This window comes from Dermacentor variabilis, chromosome 5 (genome assembly GCF_050947875.1).
Source record: "Dermacentor variabilis isolate Ectoservices chromosome 5, ASM5094787v1, whole genome shotgun sequence".
NCBI classification, from domain to species: Eukaryota; Metazoa; Arthropoda; class Arachnida; order Ixodida; family Ixodidae; genus Dermacentor; species Dermacentor variabilis.
The window spans coordinates 190,262,907-190,282,021 of NC_134572.1; the positions used below are offsets into that span (position 1 = coordinate 190,262,907).

A 19,115-nucleotide genomic window follows, 5' to 3' on the forward strand; every position below is an offset into this window, starting at 1 on the left:
GCATGTTAATTAGGAAAGGTAATTAGATTGAAATAAAAGCGTACAGTGGTTCATTGAGTTTAAATGGCTGGGTGCATATGTATGTGTTATGTATTGATGAGATGGCTGAGGTTTGTATATCTGGTTTCTTTAATAAGTATGCATGGCATCTATGTATGGTATGTATGGGTTATGTATAACGGTATTTATTGAGTATGTATAATATACAGTACCAGTGGCACCCACGACGATAATAGAAGAGGGAATAGTCTCGAGGAATTTGACATACCACAAGTAACGCCGGACGAAGTAAACAAAGCCTTGAGAGCTATGCAGAGGGTGAAGGCAGCTGGAGAGGTTCAGGTAAGAGCAGATTTGTTGAAGGATGGTGGGCAGATTGTTCTAGAAAAAATTCCCACCCTCTATACGCAATGCCTCACGACCTTGAGCGTACCACAATCTTGGAAGAACGCTACATAATCTTAATCCATACAAAAGGGGACGCCAAGGACTTGAAAAATATAGACCGATAAGCTTACTATCCGTTGCCCACAAAGTACTTACTAAGGTTGTAGCAAATAGAATCAGGTACACCTTAGACTTCTGTCAACCAAAGGACCCGGCAGGATTTCGTAAAGGCTACTCAACAACAGACCGTAATCACACTATGAATCGGGTGAGAGAGAAATGTGGGGAATATAACCAACCCTTATATGCAGCTTTCATTGATTACGAGAAAGCCTTTGATTCAGTCGAAAACTCAGCAGTCATGGAGGCATTACGTAATCAGGGTGTAGAGGAGCCGTATGTAAAAATTCTGAAAGATATGTATAGCGGCTCCATTGCCACCGTATTCCTCCATAAAGAAAGCAACAAAATCCCTATATAGAAAGTCGTCACGCAGGGAGATACGATCTCTCCAATGCTATTCACAGCGTGTTTACAGCAGGTATTCGGAGACCTGGAGTGGGAAGAATTGCGATTCTTGCGTATCTTGCGATTCGCTGATGATATTGCCTTGCTTAGTAACTCAGGGGACCAATTGCAATGCATGCTCACTGACCTGGAGAGGCGAAGCGGAAGGGTGGGTCTAAAAATTAAGCTGCAGAAAAGTAAACTAATGTTTAACAGTCTCGGAAAAGAACAGCAGTTTACGATAGGTATCGAGGCACTGGAAGTGGTAATGGAATACATCTCCTTAGGGCAGGTAGTGACCGCGGATCCGGATCATAAGACTGAAATAACCAGAAGAATAAGAATGGGCTGCGCTTGGCAGGCATTCTCAGATCATGAACAGCGGGTTGCCATTATGCCTCAATAGAAAAGTGTATAACAGCTGTGTCTTACCAGTACTCACGTACGGGGCAGAATCCTGGAGGCTTACGAAAAGTGTTCTACTTAAGTTGAGGACGGCACAACGAGCTATGGAAAGAAGAATAATGGGTGTAACGGTAAGGGACAAGAAAAGAGCAGATTGGATGAGGGAACAAACGCGAGGTAATGACATCTTAGTTGAAACCAAGAAAAATAAATGGGCATGTGCAGGACATGTAATGAGGAGGGAAGATAACCGATGGTTATTAAGGGTTACGGACTGGATTCCAAGGGAAGAGAAGCGTAGCAGGGGGCAGCAGAAAGTTAGGTGGGTGGATGAGATTAGGAAGTTTGCAGGGACAGCATGGCTGCAATTACTACATGACCGGGGTAGTAGTAGAAGTATGGGAGAGGCCTTTGCTCTGCAGTGGACGTAACTAGGTTGATGATGATGAGTATGATGATGATGATTATGAAAGAACCCCAGGTGGTCAAAATTTCCGGAGTCCTCCACTACGGCCCGCCTCATAATTAGAAAGTGGTTTTGCCACATAAAACCACATAATTTTTTTTTCTGTACAGAGAAAAGCGCGATGCGCCGACCTCCTGGCGACTCCGCTAGATGGCACAGTGCGTGATGGCATAGAAGCAGACGGAAAAGGAGCAGGAGCTGACAAATTTCAACTAGAAGAAAGCCAAAGAGAAAATTCCTAAGCGCACAGCCACAGGGCTAGACGAGGTTCCAGTTAGGCTAATTAATGAACTATGACCAAGAAGTAAGGAATCTCTCGAGAAAAGAGTGGAAAAAACTTTAAAAGAAGTCTACCAGTCAATTCGCGACAGAGTAGAATTTATTTTTAAGGCTGAGGAGTAGAAAGATAGAATTCACTTGTATAGACCGCTGGCCATTACATCAGTAATATACAGGTCAGTAATGCCGGCAATCAAATTAAAACTGCAAGCATGGGCATATAATAACGACATTTTGGGAGAATTTCACAATGGCTTGAGAATAGATAGGCGTTTGGATGATAACTTATTTGTTCTTACTCAGTGTATTGAAATATCAAGAGTAGAAAGCAGACCGTTATATGTGGCCTTTTCAGGCATTGCATGAGCGAATTACAACGTAAACCGCAACATTATGTGGGATATTATGGAAGGGGAAGGCTTAGGCGATGATTGTCTACAGCGTTTAAGAAAGATTTTCCTACAAAAGACCACTTGCGTAGAATAGGAAGGAAGGAGGAGTGAGGAGAATGTTGATATCAAAAAGGGAATGAGGAAGGGTGCCCTTTGTCCCCACTGCTGTTTATGATGTACATGGTGAGGATGAAGAGGGCGCTAGAAGGAAGTAATATCGGGTTTAAGCTCTCACGCAAACAGGCGGGTAAAGTAGTGGAGCAGCAGCTTCCAGGTTTATTTTATGTGGACGACATTGTCTTGCTAGCTAACAAGGAAAGCAATTTTCAACGTCTGGCTAATATCTGTGCACAGGCAGGCGAGAACTTAGGTTGTAATTTAGCGCTAGAAAATCAGGTGTTATGGTATTCAATGAAAACAGTGAACAGACAGTAGCAATTCACGGCCAGGAAATACCTGAGGTAAAAGAATATACGTTGGTATATGGATAAGCGAAGGCAATAGATATATGGAAAAACAGGCAAAAACAATAACAGTGAAGGGGAAGAGAAATGCAGCCATAATGAAGCACAGAGCGCTATGGGGATACGATAGGTACGAGGTGCTCCGGGGCATGTCGAAAGGAGTAATGGTTCCACGACTTACTTTTGCAAATGCGGTTGTTTGCTTGAAATCAGGGGTACAATCAGGACTCGATGGCAACCAAAGGTCAGCGAGACGCCTCACACTGGGCGCTCACGGGAAGACTACTAATGAAACTGAGCAGGGTGATATGGACTGGATAAGTTTTGAAGTCAGGGAAGCTCACAGTAAAATTGATTATGAAGAACGACTAAGGCATAAGGACGAATGTAAATGCGCTGGGAAAGTGTTGACGCATTTGTACAGGAAAAACAATGATTCATGGTGGAGGAAAAGAATTAGGAAGCTTACCACAACTATGTGGTCTGCAGGGTGAGCGACAAAGCAACAAAGAACGTCAAGCTGAAAGTCAGCGAGGCTGAAGTTATCTTATGGGTGCCGGCAATGGAAAAGAAGCCTTCCATGAGTCGCGACTTAAGAGGAAGAAATGAAATCAGGAAAGAAACAATTTATGATAACTCAAAGGGAATCTCATTGCTTTTCCAAGCGAGATAAGGGTGCTTTAGAACACGCACCTATAAACAAGAAGGAAGAAGAAGCACGTGCTTGCTGCGGTAAAGCTAGGGAAACGTTCACCGATGTGCGCTGACGTGGCCTGGTTCCTGAGCTCCCGAACTCTGGTTCTGGTCAAGTAGCTGGCGGTTCTTTTTATCTGTGTATTTTACGTATTTGTTTTTATCTTTTGTTTCAATATCTGCTAAACTTCCAGAGTAATTTCCTGTTTTTTTTTGCAATGTCACTCTCATTGCCTGGCCAGGAGGCTTCCTACTGGTCGGCTTCTGTTCTTAACTCTGATTTGCCGGTGGAGCTTTTCTTACGCAGTGGGACGAGCAGCGTACCTGTGGCTTTGGTTCCGAGTGATGGCGGTGTGATTTGCATGAAGAATCCCAAAGCAATTCAAAGCGAACTCCGGATGGCCTCGGCCAATTTTCAACAAATCACCGAGGTTCGACAGTTCGGCCGAGGGGGGATTCTTTGCTGTTCGTCAGACCACGCTTGTGTTCAAGATTTACTGAAGTGCGATGTTTTCGCGGCACATCCGGTGAGCAGTTTCATTCCTCATCCCCTTGCATGTACCAAAGGCCTAGTCCGCGGTGTCGACATAAGTCTATGTCCGGCAAAAATTTTAGAAAAGTTTTCAGCAGCAGGCGTGATTTCTGTGTATCGTTGCAGCCGTGTCGTTGACAATAAGCGCATGCCCACTGAAACAGTCATTGCTACTTTCGCTGGAACGAACCGCCCATCGGAAATCAAGGCATGGCCCCTGATATACCGAGTTAAGCCTCTATCACCTCGCGTCCTTCAGTGTCTAAAAATGCTGGCGCTTCGGGCACTCGATAAAAGGCTGCAGATCCAACACACGATGCCGAATTTGTGGAGAAGGCCATCACTCAAATGATTGTTCTTCCCGAAATGAGTCCTGCTGCCTTTGCAGTGGTCCCCACCCCGCAGATCAGCCTAATTGCCCTGCAAGATCAAAAGAAGTTCAAATCCTTGAAATAATTGATAGACGTCGATGCTCTCGTCGTGAGGCCATTGAAGAAATTCAGAGTAGGACTCAGGGGTATGCGGGTATACCGGCCCGTCGAACGATGTGTATGGAAAATTCAGTCTCTGAGGCTGTGGCAGCTTCTGTAGAAAAGGCGCTGGAGAAAGCAATGGAGCGCATCATGACAAATCTCACCGGCTCCCTTGTTCAGGCGTTGTCCTCACAACTAGCTCCGTGGCTTCAACTAACTAATAAAGCCATTATTGAGGATCCGGTGTCAAATCTACCGCGGAGTCCACCAATTGGAATATCGACCGCGCAGACATCCACAAATAATGAGCCATCTAAGCCATCAACTTCTAAGAAAATCGACCAAATCTGTCTTTCTGGCACAGACGGGATGGAAAATCAAGATGTAGATGTGGACCCCCGATCTCTTAAACGAACAAAGTCACCGACAGAGAAAAAACCTAGCTCTCCCACGAAGTCCAAGGCAAAAAAGTACGATAGAGAGATTCCTGCTAAGAAGGACTTCTTAAAAGAGAGCGTTTTAGACCAAGCAGTTTCTACTGCTCGGATTTATTCACCATAGGAACTTTAGCAGTAATTCAGTGGAACTGTCGTTCCATACTTTCCGCTGCAACAGATTTGTTATATCTTATTTCTAAATATTCTCCAGATATTATTATTTTACAGGAAACTTGGCTTGTTGCAGGTCAGGCTTGTCATCTAAAAAATTTCCCATCTTTTCGATTGGATCGCCTATCCCGAGGCGGTGGTTTAGTTTTGTTTGTCTCATCAAAAATCTCTTATAGAGCTACTATAACATACCAGATAATGTCCCCAGACTGTGAAATCTTAGCACTGGATATAATACTCCCTGGTTGCTCACCTTTTTCTATAATTAACACGTACTTCCCCGCTGGAGTGCAAGATACCCGCAATCTGGATACCTCTATTGCACGCAGTCAGAAGAACATCCTACTGGTGGGAGATTTTAATTCTCATCATGTATCGTGGTGTTTCCGAACGGACAGTTGTGGCAAACGCTTGTGGGATTGGGTCTTAACGAATCAGTTCTCTTGCTTAAATTCGAGAGCACATACTTTCGTACGGGGTCAGTCGCGATCTGCCCTAGATCTTAAGTTTGCTACCTCGAGCATGTCTGTCACCTCCTGGGAGATTGTAGACTCCGGAACTAACAGTGATCACTTCCTTATAATTTTCGAACTGCTTACCCCGTTAACTAGTTTAGATAGTAATGTGCGCACTTTTGTTCATTACGAAAAATTAAAAAATGCATTAAAATCAGCTTTAAACGCTGAGGAGGGCATGGAGAGGGATATTAAAGCAATGGGCCTATGTTCCATTCTAAAACAGTCATCAGAAAAAGCTCAGTTTGTTGTGCAATCTACTAAGGGTGGATCATATTGTCCCTGGTGGAATTCTGACTGCGAGCGAGATTTTAGACGTAGAAAAGCAGCGTGGAAGAAACTTTTATTCAACCAAAGTCCTGTTAATTTGGCTGATTATACATATATAGCTACTACATTTAAATGAACAGTCTCAAAATCTAAGGAGGATTATGATTCCGAGCACTACACATACCTTTCGAAGTCTTGCAATAAGAAGGCCCTGTTTAAATTTCTTAGATCTCGTAAAGTTATACCGGCGCCCATGAATGTCAATTCTGTCGTTCTATCAACAAAAGAAGTATCGGAATCACTTGAGAAAATTGCTCAAGGACTTGCGCAACGTTTCAAACATAAATTGTCCTTAAGCCTAAAAAAACCTCCCTTGGCAGACGACTTTGAGATAATAACAGCGACAGAGATTGAACACATTATTAGTTCGCTGCCAGCGTCATCCCCCGGTCCAGATGGAATTACAACAGGAATGCAAAAAGTTTTACGTGATTATGCGCCTGAGGACCTCCTAAACATAATAAATTTCTCTCTCAAGAATGCATGGGTTCTAAGAGAGTAGAGAGTAGCTAAAATTATTCCACTATTAAAGAAAAAATCAGCTGGACTTGACTTGGACAACATAAGACCAATTTCTCTTACTTCCAATGTCGTCAAATTAATAGAAAGAGTTCTTCACGGCCGTATAACAAATTTTATGCAGGATGACACCCTTCTCAGTCCTTGCAAAATTGGATTTCGTCCCGGCGACTTCATATGGTGCGCCCATGTGGACTTAGAGAGCCGCGTTAAACTTGCTCGCCGCAAACGAGAGTACGCAGCTTTGGTGACGCTAGATGTATCAAAAGCATACGACTCTGTAGAACATTGTATTCTATTCGATAAACTTCAGTCTACGAATATCCCAAAATATATAACCGCTTGGATCTATGAATTTATAAGAGATAGAGAGTTTTATTGTTACCAACACGGTATTTCGACGTCCAAACACAAGCAGACAAGAGGTGTACCGCAGGGTTCCGTTCTTTCCCGTATATTATTTAATATTTTGCTAAGCACAATTCCTTTGTGTCCGGAAGTACATGTTTATGTTCACGCGGACGATATCGCATTTTTTACGTCCGCAAATAATATACATTCACTACAACAGTCGTTGCAGAATTACTTAGGAATGCTGGGGACATGGCTAGAGGGGTTATGCATGTCCTTAAATATTAACAAAAGTGCGGTATTGGTATTCCCATTAACTGCACAGGTGCAAATTACTTTACAATACCGACAGGAAATCATTCCTCAAGTTGACGAAGTCAAGTACCTTGGTGTCATTTACGATAGCAAACTCACCTGGCGCAGTCACATTGAACATATTAAAACAAAGGCAGAACGAGCCGTAGCTATGCTCCGCCGGCTCAGCCACCGTCGCTCTGGACTACGCAGGGATACCTTACTGATGATCTATAAAGTGCATGTTCTGCCCATATTAGAATACGGCTGCGTGATATTTTCCGGTGGCCCCGCCTACAAATTTAAACCTCTCAAACTTTTAGAAAGAGAAGCTCTACGGCCATGTCTCGGTCTTCCTAGATTTTTTGCCAACGCTGTTTTATATCAGGAAGCTCATATACCCACCCTAGATTGCAGATTCCGCATGCTTACGGTTCAGACATTTTTAAAAATTTATGAGTTTTCAAAAAGACGTACGCAATATGCTTTTATCACTGAACCTGCCGAGTTTTTCCAAGTATCGTGGTCGAGATTCCACAGTCCTCAGATAGTATTTGTACAAGCACAGTTACAAAAACTGGATGTATCCATACGCCAAGTTTACCATTCAAATGATGCCTTTACAGACCTCGAAATTAAGTTCGAGGACTTATTTCCTAATCGTGCTAAACTATTACCAAGGCGATATTTAATTAATATCTTACACGGCCACTTGCACCAGCTAACGACTGACAACGTAATAGCTACTGACGCTTCTGTTTGCAATGAGAAGGCAGGAGTGGGGATCTTCACTGGATCTCTTCAATGGTCCTACTCCCTTCACCGTGCCGACTTCACACCTATATTTCAGGCAGAATTATTAGCGATCATATTAGCATTACGTAAACTCCCCCAAAAAGACCCATTAGCTGTTATCGTGACCGACTCGCTATCTGCATGCACAGCACTAACTGCATCTTTAAATTAAGCAATTCAAAGAATATTTAGTTCGATGATACCTCCGTACTTACGAAAAGTATGTTTGCTTTGGGTACCGGGACATCGTGGGTTGCACTTGAATGAAATGGCCAATTCACTCGCATGAGCATCCCTGAACGGCCCTATTATATCTGTTTTGCCGACATCAGCTTATGTCACCGCGGCAAGGTACAGAAATTTCGCTATATCTCAAAATTCTGCAATATCCATGCTAACAACGTGTTCTGAATTCCGCCATCTTGGCTTCCCATGGAATATTAATTGGTGTCCTTCAAGGCAATTGGAAGTATCTTTTACAAAATTGAGATGTCGTATACCTCCTCTAAATTTTTGCTTACACAGGTCTGGTCTCGCTATGTCCCCTCTATGTCCTTATTGCAGTGCACCTGAAACTATCGAACATTATTTTCTCTCAAGCCGCCGCTTTCTAAGACAAAGAAAAATATTAGAATACTCATTCACCAAACTTGGCCTATCGCTTACCTCGACAAACATTCTTTCTTTTGGGGCAACTTCACTGGGAACCAGCCACAGGGATGCTTTTCTTGCAGTTTACAATTTTATTAGAGAGACAAAAAGAGTACCTTGCTGATTTTCTATAATTATCCATAGTTTCTATTACTTCATTTCTTTACGTTAAATTATTTTATCAAAGTTCTTACCAGTATTTTCATTGCAAGTCTAAATTACAGTTCTATCATCCCGCGCTCCACTATTGTAATCTAGTTTCTCTATACTTCTAAACTTACGGAAAACCGCCTGCTTCTTGGCCAATCCCCCATAGTGGGTACGCGCCAATGTCTGGGACACAAGACATGACAACACAAACGACGGAGCATGTTTTGTTAGAATGTAAAGATATCTGTCCAGCGGTCGATTTAGGCACCACTGGCCTCCTTGAAGCCCTTGCGTTCAGCGAGAACAGGGGGAAAGTAAACATGTCCGCAACAAAGATTAGTAAGAGGCGGCTGGAAGACTGGTGGAAGAAAAGTAGTTAAACGACAAAAAACGGAAACGTACAACAACAGAGTTCTCAATAGGGGGTCAGAAAATTTGTTTTTGGAAATTCATCGTGTTTTTTTTAACCTAGGTAGGATATTAGACAGTATAATAGCAAGACCTTGGCGGGGCAACCCACCGCCCCGTTCCAAAGGGGCCGCTCATAACAGCCATATGTATATCCATCCATCCAAGCACGAGGGACGAGCCTGGCTGCATACCAGCCGCATACATCGCGCGTTTCAGCTGGTGTGTTGCTTCATTGCGTTAATGTTCATCGCTTTACCATCAACATTAATCGTGAGATGGTTTCTGCAGGGAGTTTTTTTTTATATTGAAGTTAACATCAGGACTACACTTTGTGTTTCTATCCTGCCTACTATATTCAGAAGTTGTAATGCTATCGTAAGTACGAAAATGATGCAGTTTTTTTATTACCCATGACTTTTGGGGAATATTTTGCGCTCGCAGGGACTAAAAGAAGAGAACTGAAGGCTAGCTTCTAGCGTATTCAATCCGTCATGGTGGCTCAGTGACTATCGCGAGGTGGAAGATTCGTTTCTCGGTCGCGGTGGTTATTTGCGACGATGCACGCCAAAACACTACTCGCAGACTCAGCTTTGCATGCGTGCAGTCCAACCAGGTGTAAAAAATGTTTGAACCTGAGTCTTGCTATATGGCATCTCTGAAAGTCAGTGCGTTTGTCTCGGAACAAAACCACACCCTCTTTAATCATGGAGATTGAAGGCATGATTTAGGCAGCAGTTTGATATCCAAAGCATCTGCTATAGGATCCCGGCTATTCTGCTGCCAAGACTACCAGTGATTGCTTTGCTCTTTAGTTACGGAAGAGCCATGCAGAATGGCCACTACAAGTAACGCTTCCTCAATATACAGGTAACCCTTATGATTTCGAGATTTGAAATGAAGCGATGAGCTTCCTGATCATGACACCGGCCGCGCGCGCGTTTGTGTGCGTGCGTGCGTGTGTGTGTGTGTGTGTGTGTGTGTGTGTGTATATATGACGCAAATAATGACGCAAGACAATGGACGCCCGGCGGCCGCGCTGCGGGGGTCAGCTCGGGAGGATTTGGAGCCGGCACGCTGGCAGACATGCAGCTGATTCCCCTGTTATTCACGCAGGTTCTCGCAAGTTTTGGAATCACCTTCTGGCTCGGTGCGCTTGTCGGCTGCACAGAATTTCGTCATGGCCAAAACCGAACTTCAGCGGTACCTTCATATTCGGCGGGTATCACATCCCATGACTTGTTAAGCCACATCGACAATTCAAGGCCCATTATCTTCAGTGCAGCGCTCGGCGCGTGGTGGAATTCGAGCGATTGCCCTCGACCAATCGCCGCTGGAAATCGACGCCCACGTGACCAGAGCGACGCTTCTGCCTCGTGGGATTTGGAGCCGGCACGCTGGCAGACATGCAGCTGATTCCCCTGTTATTCACGCAGGTTGGTTTGCATTACCCTATTCGTGTCAAACGACTATTGTGTGCGTTGCCGGCTCCTCCCACTTTGGTATTTGCTGATGCTTGTTGTCGTAAACGAGCGCGTGCGCCTCGAAGTAGGTCTTTTCTATTTTTGAACAGATTTTTGTACGTGTTCCTGCTTTTGTTGCTTTCCGGCGATATCGAACTTAATCCGGGTCCTGTCGAAATGGAAATATTGCAAAGCCTGCAAAAAGGGCAGACTGCAATCTTGAATAAGCTAGATACTATTGAATCCAGGATCGCCGTACATGAAGGAATGATAGCGGACAGAAAAGGCAGCCTTGAGGCAACTAACGAACAAGTTCAGGACCTTGGTAGAGCAGTTTTAGAACATAAGGATGAACTTGAGACTCTTCAGAAAGTATTCAGGGATTTGCAGGTTAAGAATATTGACCTAGAGAACAGAGGTCGGAGACAAAACCTTTTGTTTTACGGAGTGGATGACAACAGGGCGGAAACGTGGAACCAATCAGAGGAGTTGATTAAAAAGATTGTTGGCGATAAGCTGGGAATTGAAGTTACATCACTACAAAGAGCACATCGGATTGGTGTATACCGAGAACAAAAAAAGAGGCCGATTATTGCAAACCTCTCTTCGTATAAAGAAAAACAAGAAATTTTGTCCAATGTAAGAAAATTTAAGGGGTCAGAGATCAGAGTTGATCAGGATTATGCGCCGGCTACTCGGGAAGTACGGAAGCGATTATGGGAATACGGTAAGGCGCACAAAGGCGAGAAAACAAAAGTTAAACTGAATTTTGATAGGCTTACTCTTGGTGAAAAAACTTACGTATGGAATGACGAAAAGAAGGTAGTTGCCCCACTAAAAAGAAAGAAATGATGGTTGCCTGAAAAAAAAATAACACGGCACAACCTGGTCGCCGTTTTAATAAACTGTAGAAGTGTAATGGATAAGGCGGAAGAATTGGCAGGACTAATTGAGACGGTGAGAGCTGACTTAGTTATTGGCACGGAATCATGGCTGAACCGTGATATCGGCGATAGCGAAGTCTTTCCCAGCGAATTTGTCGCGTATCGTAGAGATAGGTCGAGCCATGGGGGCGGTGTATTTTTACTTGTGCGAAGTTCCCTGAAATCTGCTGCCTTAGACATCCCGTGTGATGTCGAATCTGTTTGGTGCACAGTAACCCTAGATGATAATTCCTCGTTTGCCGTAGGTGCATTTTACCGACCACCGAACTCTGATTACAATACACTTCAATCGCTGAATGAAATTATCTCGGAAGTTTCAAGCAGACCATTCATTCTTTCTGGTGATTTTAACCTGCCAGACTTAGAATGGCGTGATGGAATATGTGTAAGCAGCACTGGGTGCCGTGTAAACATAGAAATGAAAAATATTATTGACAATTTTGGTCTTATTCAATTTGTTACTTGCCCAACTCGAAATAGTAACGTTCTAGACCTCGTGTTCTCGAATAACCCCAGTTTGGTGAACAATGTCAGTGTTATTCCAGGTATCAGTGACCACATGGCGGTTGTTGCAGACATTGAAAAAGAGAGCAGAAGAACCTTAAGTTGTGCAACTAGAAAGATTTTTCTATTCAGCAAGGGTGACTACTCAAGCATAGCTCAAAAACTAGAAGATTATCTGCCCGCGTTTGAGTGCCTTGCTGAAACCGATGGTGTAAACGATTTATGGCTTAAGTTTAGGGATAAGGTGTTAGCCCTTGTGGATAAGCATATACCTGCGATGCAAGCAGGCAAGATTAATAAATGCAAGAAGCCATGGATGACGTCAGGTATTTTGAGAGAAATCAGGAGAAGGCGACGAGTTTTCCGTAAATTAAAGAAAACTGGAAGCGGTGAGCACGCGAAAGAATTACAAGCATTAACGGAGCAATATAAAGCAAGTGTCGAAAAAGCAAAAGAGAGATATTTTGAAGGGCTCAATAATAAAATGAAAACTAATCCCAAGTTGTTCTGGCATTATATCAAGGAGTGCGGATCTGATAATGTTGGAGTCAGCGAACTGAATTTTAATGATACGGTTATAGTCGATGAGGAAGCTAAAGCCACATGTTTAAATACGTATTTCCAATCCGTGTTTTTGCCTAAGCATGACGCTCCTTCCCAACGGCACCCAAGCACGTTTCCACTGATGCCGCCGGTGGAACTGAGTGTTCGTGGTATCCGTTCTCTTCTTGAAAGCCAAGACGAATCCAAAGCAGTTGGTCCTGATGGTATCTCTCCTCGTGTACTGAAGCGATGTGCTGCGCCCATTTCGCTGTACCTTTACATAATTTACACTAAGTCCCTTTCAACAGGCACTTTACCCGATGATTGGAAAATTTCCCATGTTGTTCCGGTTCATAAGGGTGGCTCAAAAAAGGATGTAACAAATTACCGGCCCATTTCATTAACATCGATATCATGTAAACTCCTTGAACATATCCTATTTAAGCACATATTGACCCATCTTACAGATAATAATGTTCTGATAAATGAGCAGCACGGTTTTCGCAAAGGATTTTCTTGTACCACGCAACTTATAGAGTTCTTTCATGAGTTGGCTTCCAACGTTGACGAGGGTGGGCAAACAGATTGTGTCTTTTTAGATTTTCGAAAGGCCTTCGACACCGTGTCGCACTCCCTTCTCCTCGTCAAACTGCAGATTCTAAATTTTGACCAGAATGTACTAACTTGGATAACCAATTACTTGTTCGACAGGCGTCAATGCGTGCTTTTAAATGGGAGGTGTTCATCCTATGTTGGTGTAACGTCAGGCGTGCCACAAGGCTCTGTCCTTGGACCGCTCTTATTCCTCATTTTTGTTAATGATATTTCTGTGGGTATTTCATCGCGCATGCGTTTATTTGCCGACGATTGTGTTTTATATCGGCAGATTAGGGACGCAAGTGACGGCGTTTCTTTGCAGGACGATTTGGATCGTATTACAAGGTGGTGCCAGAAGTGGCAAATGTCGTTGAACCCGAAAAAGTGTGTGCACATGCGTGTTTCAAAAAAAAAAAGAAACCAATTGAGACATCTTACAGCCTGAATATGTATGTCATCGCTACTGAACCGACATGCAAATATCTTGGTGTTGTTTTATCGCATGATTGCTGATGGAATGCTAATATTGATTATGTTGTTGGTAAAGCAGCAAGGGCTCTTAACCTTATCCAACGGAACCTAAGATGGGCACCCCAGAATTTAAAGAACACAGCCTACCTCACCTATATTAAGCCGATTTTAGAGTACGCATGCCCTGTATGGGACCCGATGCAGGCCAGGTCTATAGATAAACTTGAAAAAATTCAGAATAGAGCTGCGCGGTTTGTTTTAGGGCGGTACAAGCGGACAGATAGCTGTACCGCTATGAAAACGGAATTGGGTTGGGAATCGCTTTCTTTACGCAGAAAAAAAACTGCGGTTGAAGTTTTTCTTTCGTATTTTTCATGGCAACACTGGAATTGCTTATAATAACTACTTGTATCAACCCAATTACATATGAAATTACAAAGTGAAAGAGTACCGTGCAAGAACAACTATGTATTACAATTCCTTCTTTGTGATGACCATCAGAGATTGGAACCGGCTGCAAGAGACGCAAGTGTGCTGTATAGATGAAGAAGTGTTCTATTTAAGTCTGTAACCCCCCCTGCTGTAACGCCTTACTGGCAAAGCGGGGCACTCACTGAATACAAAATTAAAAAAAGGCACCGTTCCTGACGAGAGCTCCGAGTTCTGCGAAGGCCGTCTGCCCTCGGTGGGGACCGTGAACCTGTGCGAAAATGTGTGTGTGTGTGTGTGTGTGTGTGTGTGTGTGTGTGTGTGTTGTGTTGTGTTGTGTTGTGTGTGTGTTGTGTGTTGTGTTGTGTGTGTGTTGTGTTGTGTGTGTGTTGTGTGTGTTGTGTGTGTTGTGTGAATTAGTCCGAAGAAAGCATATATACGTTACAATACCTTCGTATTTGACAGCGTTCGCTATGATAGGGCCAAAAGCTTTCTGCCACCAGCCCTACTCACACTACCAGTTGCCTCTTTAGAAGCAACTAATAGTTCTTAATGTAAAGACGAAATTTGTTGTTCAGATATAATTAAGATTTCAACTGTTTCAACTGTGCAAGCCAAGCTTGGATTGCGTCGCGGAATCATCAAAGAATTATAAAACAAAATCATCCGAACGTCACGAAAAAGTAACAGGTCGTAATGTGTCTGCCGTGACTCTGCAGTCAAATCGATGACGTCGTGCTCCGTCGAATAACCTTGTTGATGCCATGCTCCGCAGAATAGTGTTGTAGAATAAACATCACAAAACGACTTCTGTAAGAATCCCACTGCCCCTATCAACCCTCGACATTCTTTCTTTTTTATGCTGTAGCATTCACACGACTATATCTGTATATGTGCGCAGCGCACTCGTTCTAAGATCTGGGGTCCTATAACGTAAAACTATTCCAGTATGTTTTGATTCCAATCTCCTGACGTCAAATTTGCGTAGCCACTGACGCAACAATGGGGCGGTGTCCCGCAGGGTTGCCTGAACAGACCAATCAAACGCTCTCCTCGTTTATAGGAGGTCACCTTTGTTCGCTTTAAAAACGAATAACATTGCCTACACTGAGCGGGTAGTCTTATATAAGTGGCTGACAACAGGCGAAGAGCACGCTCAAGTGGAGAGGAATTCGATGGGGCCTAGCCAGTGCACTGAAAATCGCTAACGGGACGAAGACGGTAGTGCCGCGTCTGCGACTGGTCCGCTTTCCTTTACTTAGTTTGAGGTGGCTGGTCGAAAATTGTGGCGGCATGCAACGGAAGGTTAACAATGCCACTAAAACGGATCCTCAGCGAACAAAAGTTGACAGAGCGAGGTCGTAAACGTGGCGAAAGTGCTCTCAAAAACGTTACACGGCCACGCAAAAAGTTCTGTTGTACGCAAATAAACCCATGCTCTCCGGCAGGTGCGAGTAGCCCGTGCCTGAGCGATCGTCGGCAGCCATCTTTTATTCCTTTCGGAACGGGGCGGCCTGCGGCTTTTCTCGAGAAAGCTCAGTTTTGTTCGGCATAATAATGCACCTTTACCGCGTACACGTCACGGTGACGCGGCGAGTTTTCGTATTTTTGCGACGTCGTGCGACAGGCAGGTGAAGTGGGTGCAGCCTCATAACTTTTGACCAATAGCCGAGTGCTTATGGCGAAAGGCGCCGAATCAAAAATAACTATCGTTGTTTTGTTCGGTGCAATCATGCATAAGCAATGTCTACGCGTCATATCAGATGGGGCGCCATCGCGATTCTCGCGACGTCGCGTGACGGACAGCGAGGTGGGGGTGGTTCGAAAACGTTTTTGACCTGTCGAGGAGCGCTGATCGCATAATTAGAATACAAAAGTTTAGAACAGCTTTACGTTATAGCGCCCCTGCTTCAGAAATTGCACCAACAAACAGCACTCGCACCTCGGCTCCAAGCGACCGCCTCGATCGGATAGCCGGTGTAGCGGCAATCGAGCGCGAGCTTCTCTCCGGCCACGGCGCTGACGGGAGCCATGGGCCTCACGCGGGGCGGGCCGACCACGTTGAGACGGGCGGCGTGCTCCACCGCGCCGGCGCCATTGGATGCCCGGCAAGTGTACAAACCACCGTCGTCGGGCCGCACGGCGCTGATGTTGACGAAACTGGACACATGACCAGGAAGCGCCATCACCGACGGAGGCACGGTCCTACCCCTGACGTCCGGCAGAGGCGCTCCGTCTAGTGCCCACGAAATTCGAGGCAGTGGGCTGCCCGTCGCCGAGCACTGGAGCGACACCCCACGGCCAGGCTCGGCAGACTGCTCCGCGAAGACTGACAAGAATGTCGGAGCCGAGACTGTGTGAGAGACAGATGAGGGGGTGTGAAGGTTGATTTTCTTGCTATAAATGTAATTGATTTGATTGATTTTTATTGCCTTAATTTCTTTGTTCTAACACTCTTTTCCACCAGTACCTCAGCCTCCTCTTGCATAATACTGCTGCTGTAGATGACTTGTTGACGCGCCTTTGAAACGGCGCGGCGACAAATAGTCACCTAGCCTGCTAGAGTTAATCAGGTATGCTATACATGCTTTTCATTCTAGCATGCATACATACATCTCCTTAACCTTCCTGCTCCTCCTCAAAACTTCTTTAACTACCTTGTACCTTGTACTACCTTGTCTGCAACGGATCCGGTCGTATCAATATCTTCCCTGCTTTCTTCCACCGATACTCCAAACGTTCCTTTCATAGGATCAGTCGAGAAAGGCCATACAGTGACAAACGGGTCACTTATTTTTGGCGCCATATGTTGAGGTTATTTATAGTTAGGTGTTTCAGAAAGCACGAGTGAAAAGCGCTAAAATTCAAATGCAAAAATATATATGCGATGAGAAGCAAACGACTCGCGAAATTTGCATTTAACCAATGTATACTTACGTGTACGCCGTTGTTACACTCCTACATAATTTAAACCTATTTTCGCTTATGTCCTTTGTTTATAATAAAAGACATGTTCTTCCACAATCACGTTTCAAAAACGCATCTCCTTCGCACCGGTTGAACAAACAAAGGCTTAAATGTGGCATCAAGGTGTTGTCCAAGATACTTGTCTGAAAAGGCAGTGTTTCTTCCTTCACATACTTGCGGCACTTTTAGTGAGTGACAAGTAGTACGTGTGGCTCTCTACTTCCTCAAAGAACAAACGCGTGGTTTAAATTGACTGTGATTTAGACATGCTTGCGATGGGTAGAGATTAGGAGTCAAATAAAAGAAATAGATAGGTACTACTCTAGAGCGTGTGAATGTAATTCTTGATAGAAGTCCAGATTAAAGATGAATAGCAACAAGTTTTTTATCGGGTACTACGGTTAAACGTTCATAGGACAAGAGTAGTTCATCATTCTCTTTTATGATTTGAAAAAGCATGCACCTATTTCATTGAGTTAACTAGATTTCTTCGAATAAATGTTACGAAGTAGCGCCAACGCAATTGCGAATTAGCGAATGACGGGTCGCGGTTCGCAGTGCATGGCATGTAAGGCGCACAGAGCACAATGCCACTAGAAGTAGCGGAAAAGACGTCGCGGACTTACAGCCAAGTTTGAGTCGTGCTGAGCCCTGGGCGGAGTCGCGCTCATTGCGCACAAGGCACTGGTAGATGCCGGCGTCCTTCCTCGACACGGGCTGTATCACCAGGGAGCGGCCATCCGGAGAGACCTGAAATTACCGCCAGAACTAGCCTGAATAACATTTAGTTGATAAGGCGACATTACCGAATAGGTGCGACGACCAGTGTTAACGAGTAACTTATACAGCAAAATTATACAAGGATGGCATGAAAAATAGGACAGAGCGCAGATAGGACAAAGTTTCGTCCCAACATTCTTCCAGCCCTTCTTACAAACGCTACAGTTTCCTTTGAATCATGACCCCAATGAACAGATGGTATATGAAATTGGACGTACGCACCACCAAGCTTTCGAGAACGGCCTACTATATTTCAGTGGCTACCGATCCACTGTGGAATCGCCGGCAGCTACAGGGCCGATGAAACAGCACGTTTGGCTCAACAGCAAGCACAGTGCGTACCAAACCGTTACTGAGGACCGATGCAGCTGGACAACTTATTTTCGCCTAGCATTACACTTCGAAATTAGGATTCGCTGGATTTTGCTAACTCTCGATAATATTCATCTTACCCTGACATGCTACTTGACTTGCCACTCAGATTGTCCGGTCGTGCAGCAACTTTCTATGAGTGTCGCATTCGTGAACGCTCATATTTCTAATCAGAATGGCCAACGGTGCGGCATATGACCCTTGCGGGCGGGATGAGTACACGGAACACAGTAGGTGCCACTGTCCAGCCTTCAACTCTTAATGAGGTGTTCTGTGTTTGAACATTAACAGCTTAGAGGACAGACCACTCTCGGAAGCTAAGGTCTTCCTGGCCGAAGACCTCTAGTTTGCATTAGGTCACCAAAGTGCTAATGCTCCTTTCTTTAGAATTATATCGACTAGATGGGGGGGAGGGGGGAGCGTTCGAGAGTGAGCACTCATGAGTGTACATATACGTGGGTGAACATTAATCTGCGAATGTGCACACAATGACTCTGCTTGTCACCTTAATTTTTTCCCTTTCCATGGGTGGTAGCCAACCGGGCGAGACCCTAAGTCAATCTCCCTGCCGTTCCTTCTTGTCGCTCGCTCCCTTCTCGTGTACTGCACAGTACCTTACCTGTTCTCGGTGAACCAACTAATACGCAGTGGAATACTTCTTCGACATAAGAACAGTCACACCCCTGTCAAGCGGGCAAGTGCACTTACGGAGAGTGTCACTCGGTATAAGTGCACTTTCCCATATCTAAACATCGCAAGCAGAGTGTACTCGCAGAGGAGTGCACTCTGGTCGGAGTGCGTTCGCGGAACGCACTTTGCTGGTCGA

General features: G+C 44.6%; 1 protein-coding gene across 1 annotated transcript in view; it reads right to left on the bottom strand.

The window, feature by feature from the left end:
- Nucleotides 1-19,115, bottom strand: part of LOC142583408 (cell adhesion molecule Dscam1-like) — a 680,687-nt gene that overhangs the window by 596,400 nt on the left and 65,172 nt on the right. The window contains exons 6-7 of the mRNA XM_075693861.1: nucleotides 17,764-17,887; nucleotides 16,113-16,523 (exon numbers count right to left, since the gene is read on the bottom strand). Of these exons, the coding sequence (XP_075549976.1) occupies nucleotides 16,113-16,523; nucleotides 17,764-17,887 (535 nt within the window). The remainder of the gene's footprint in view (nucleotides 1-16,112; nucleotides 16,524-17,763; nucleotides 17,888-19,115) is intronic.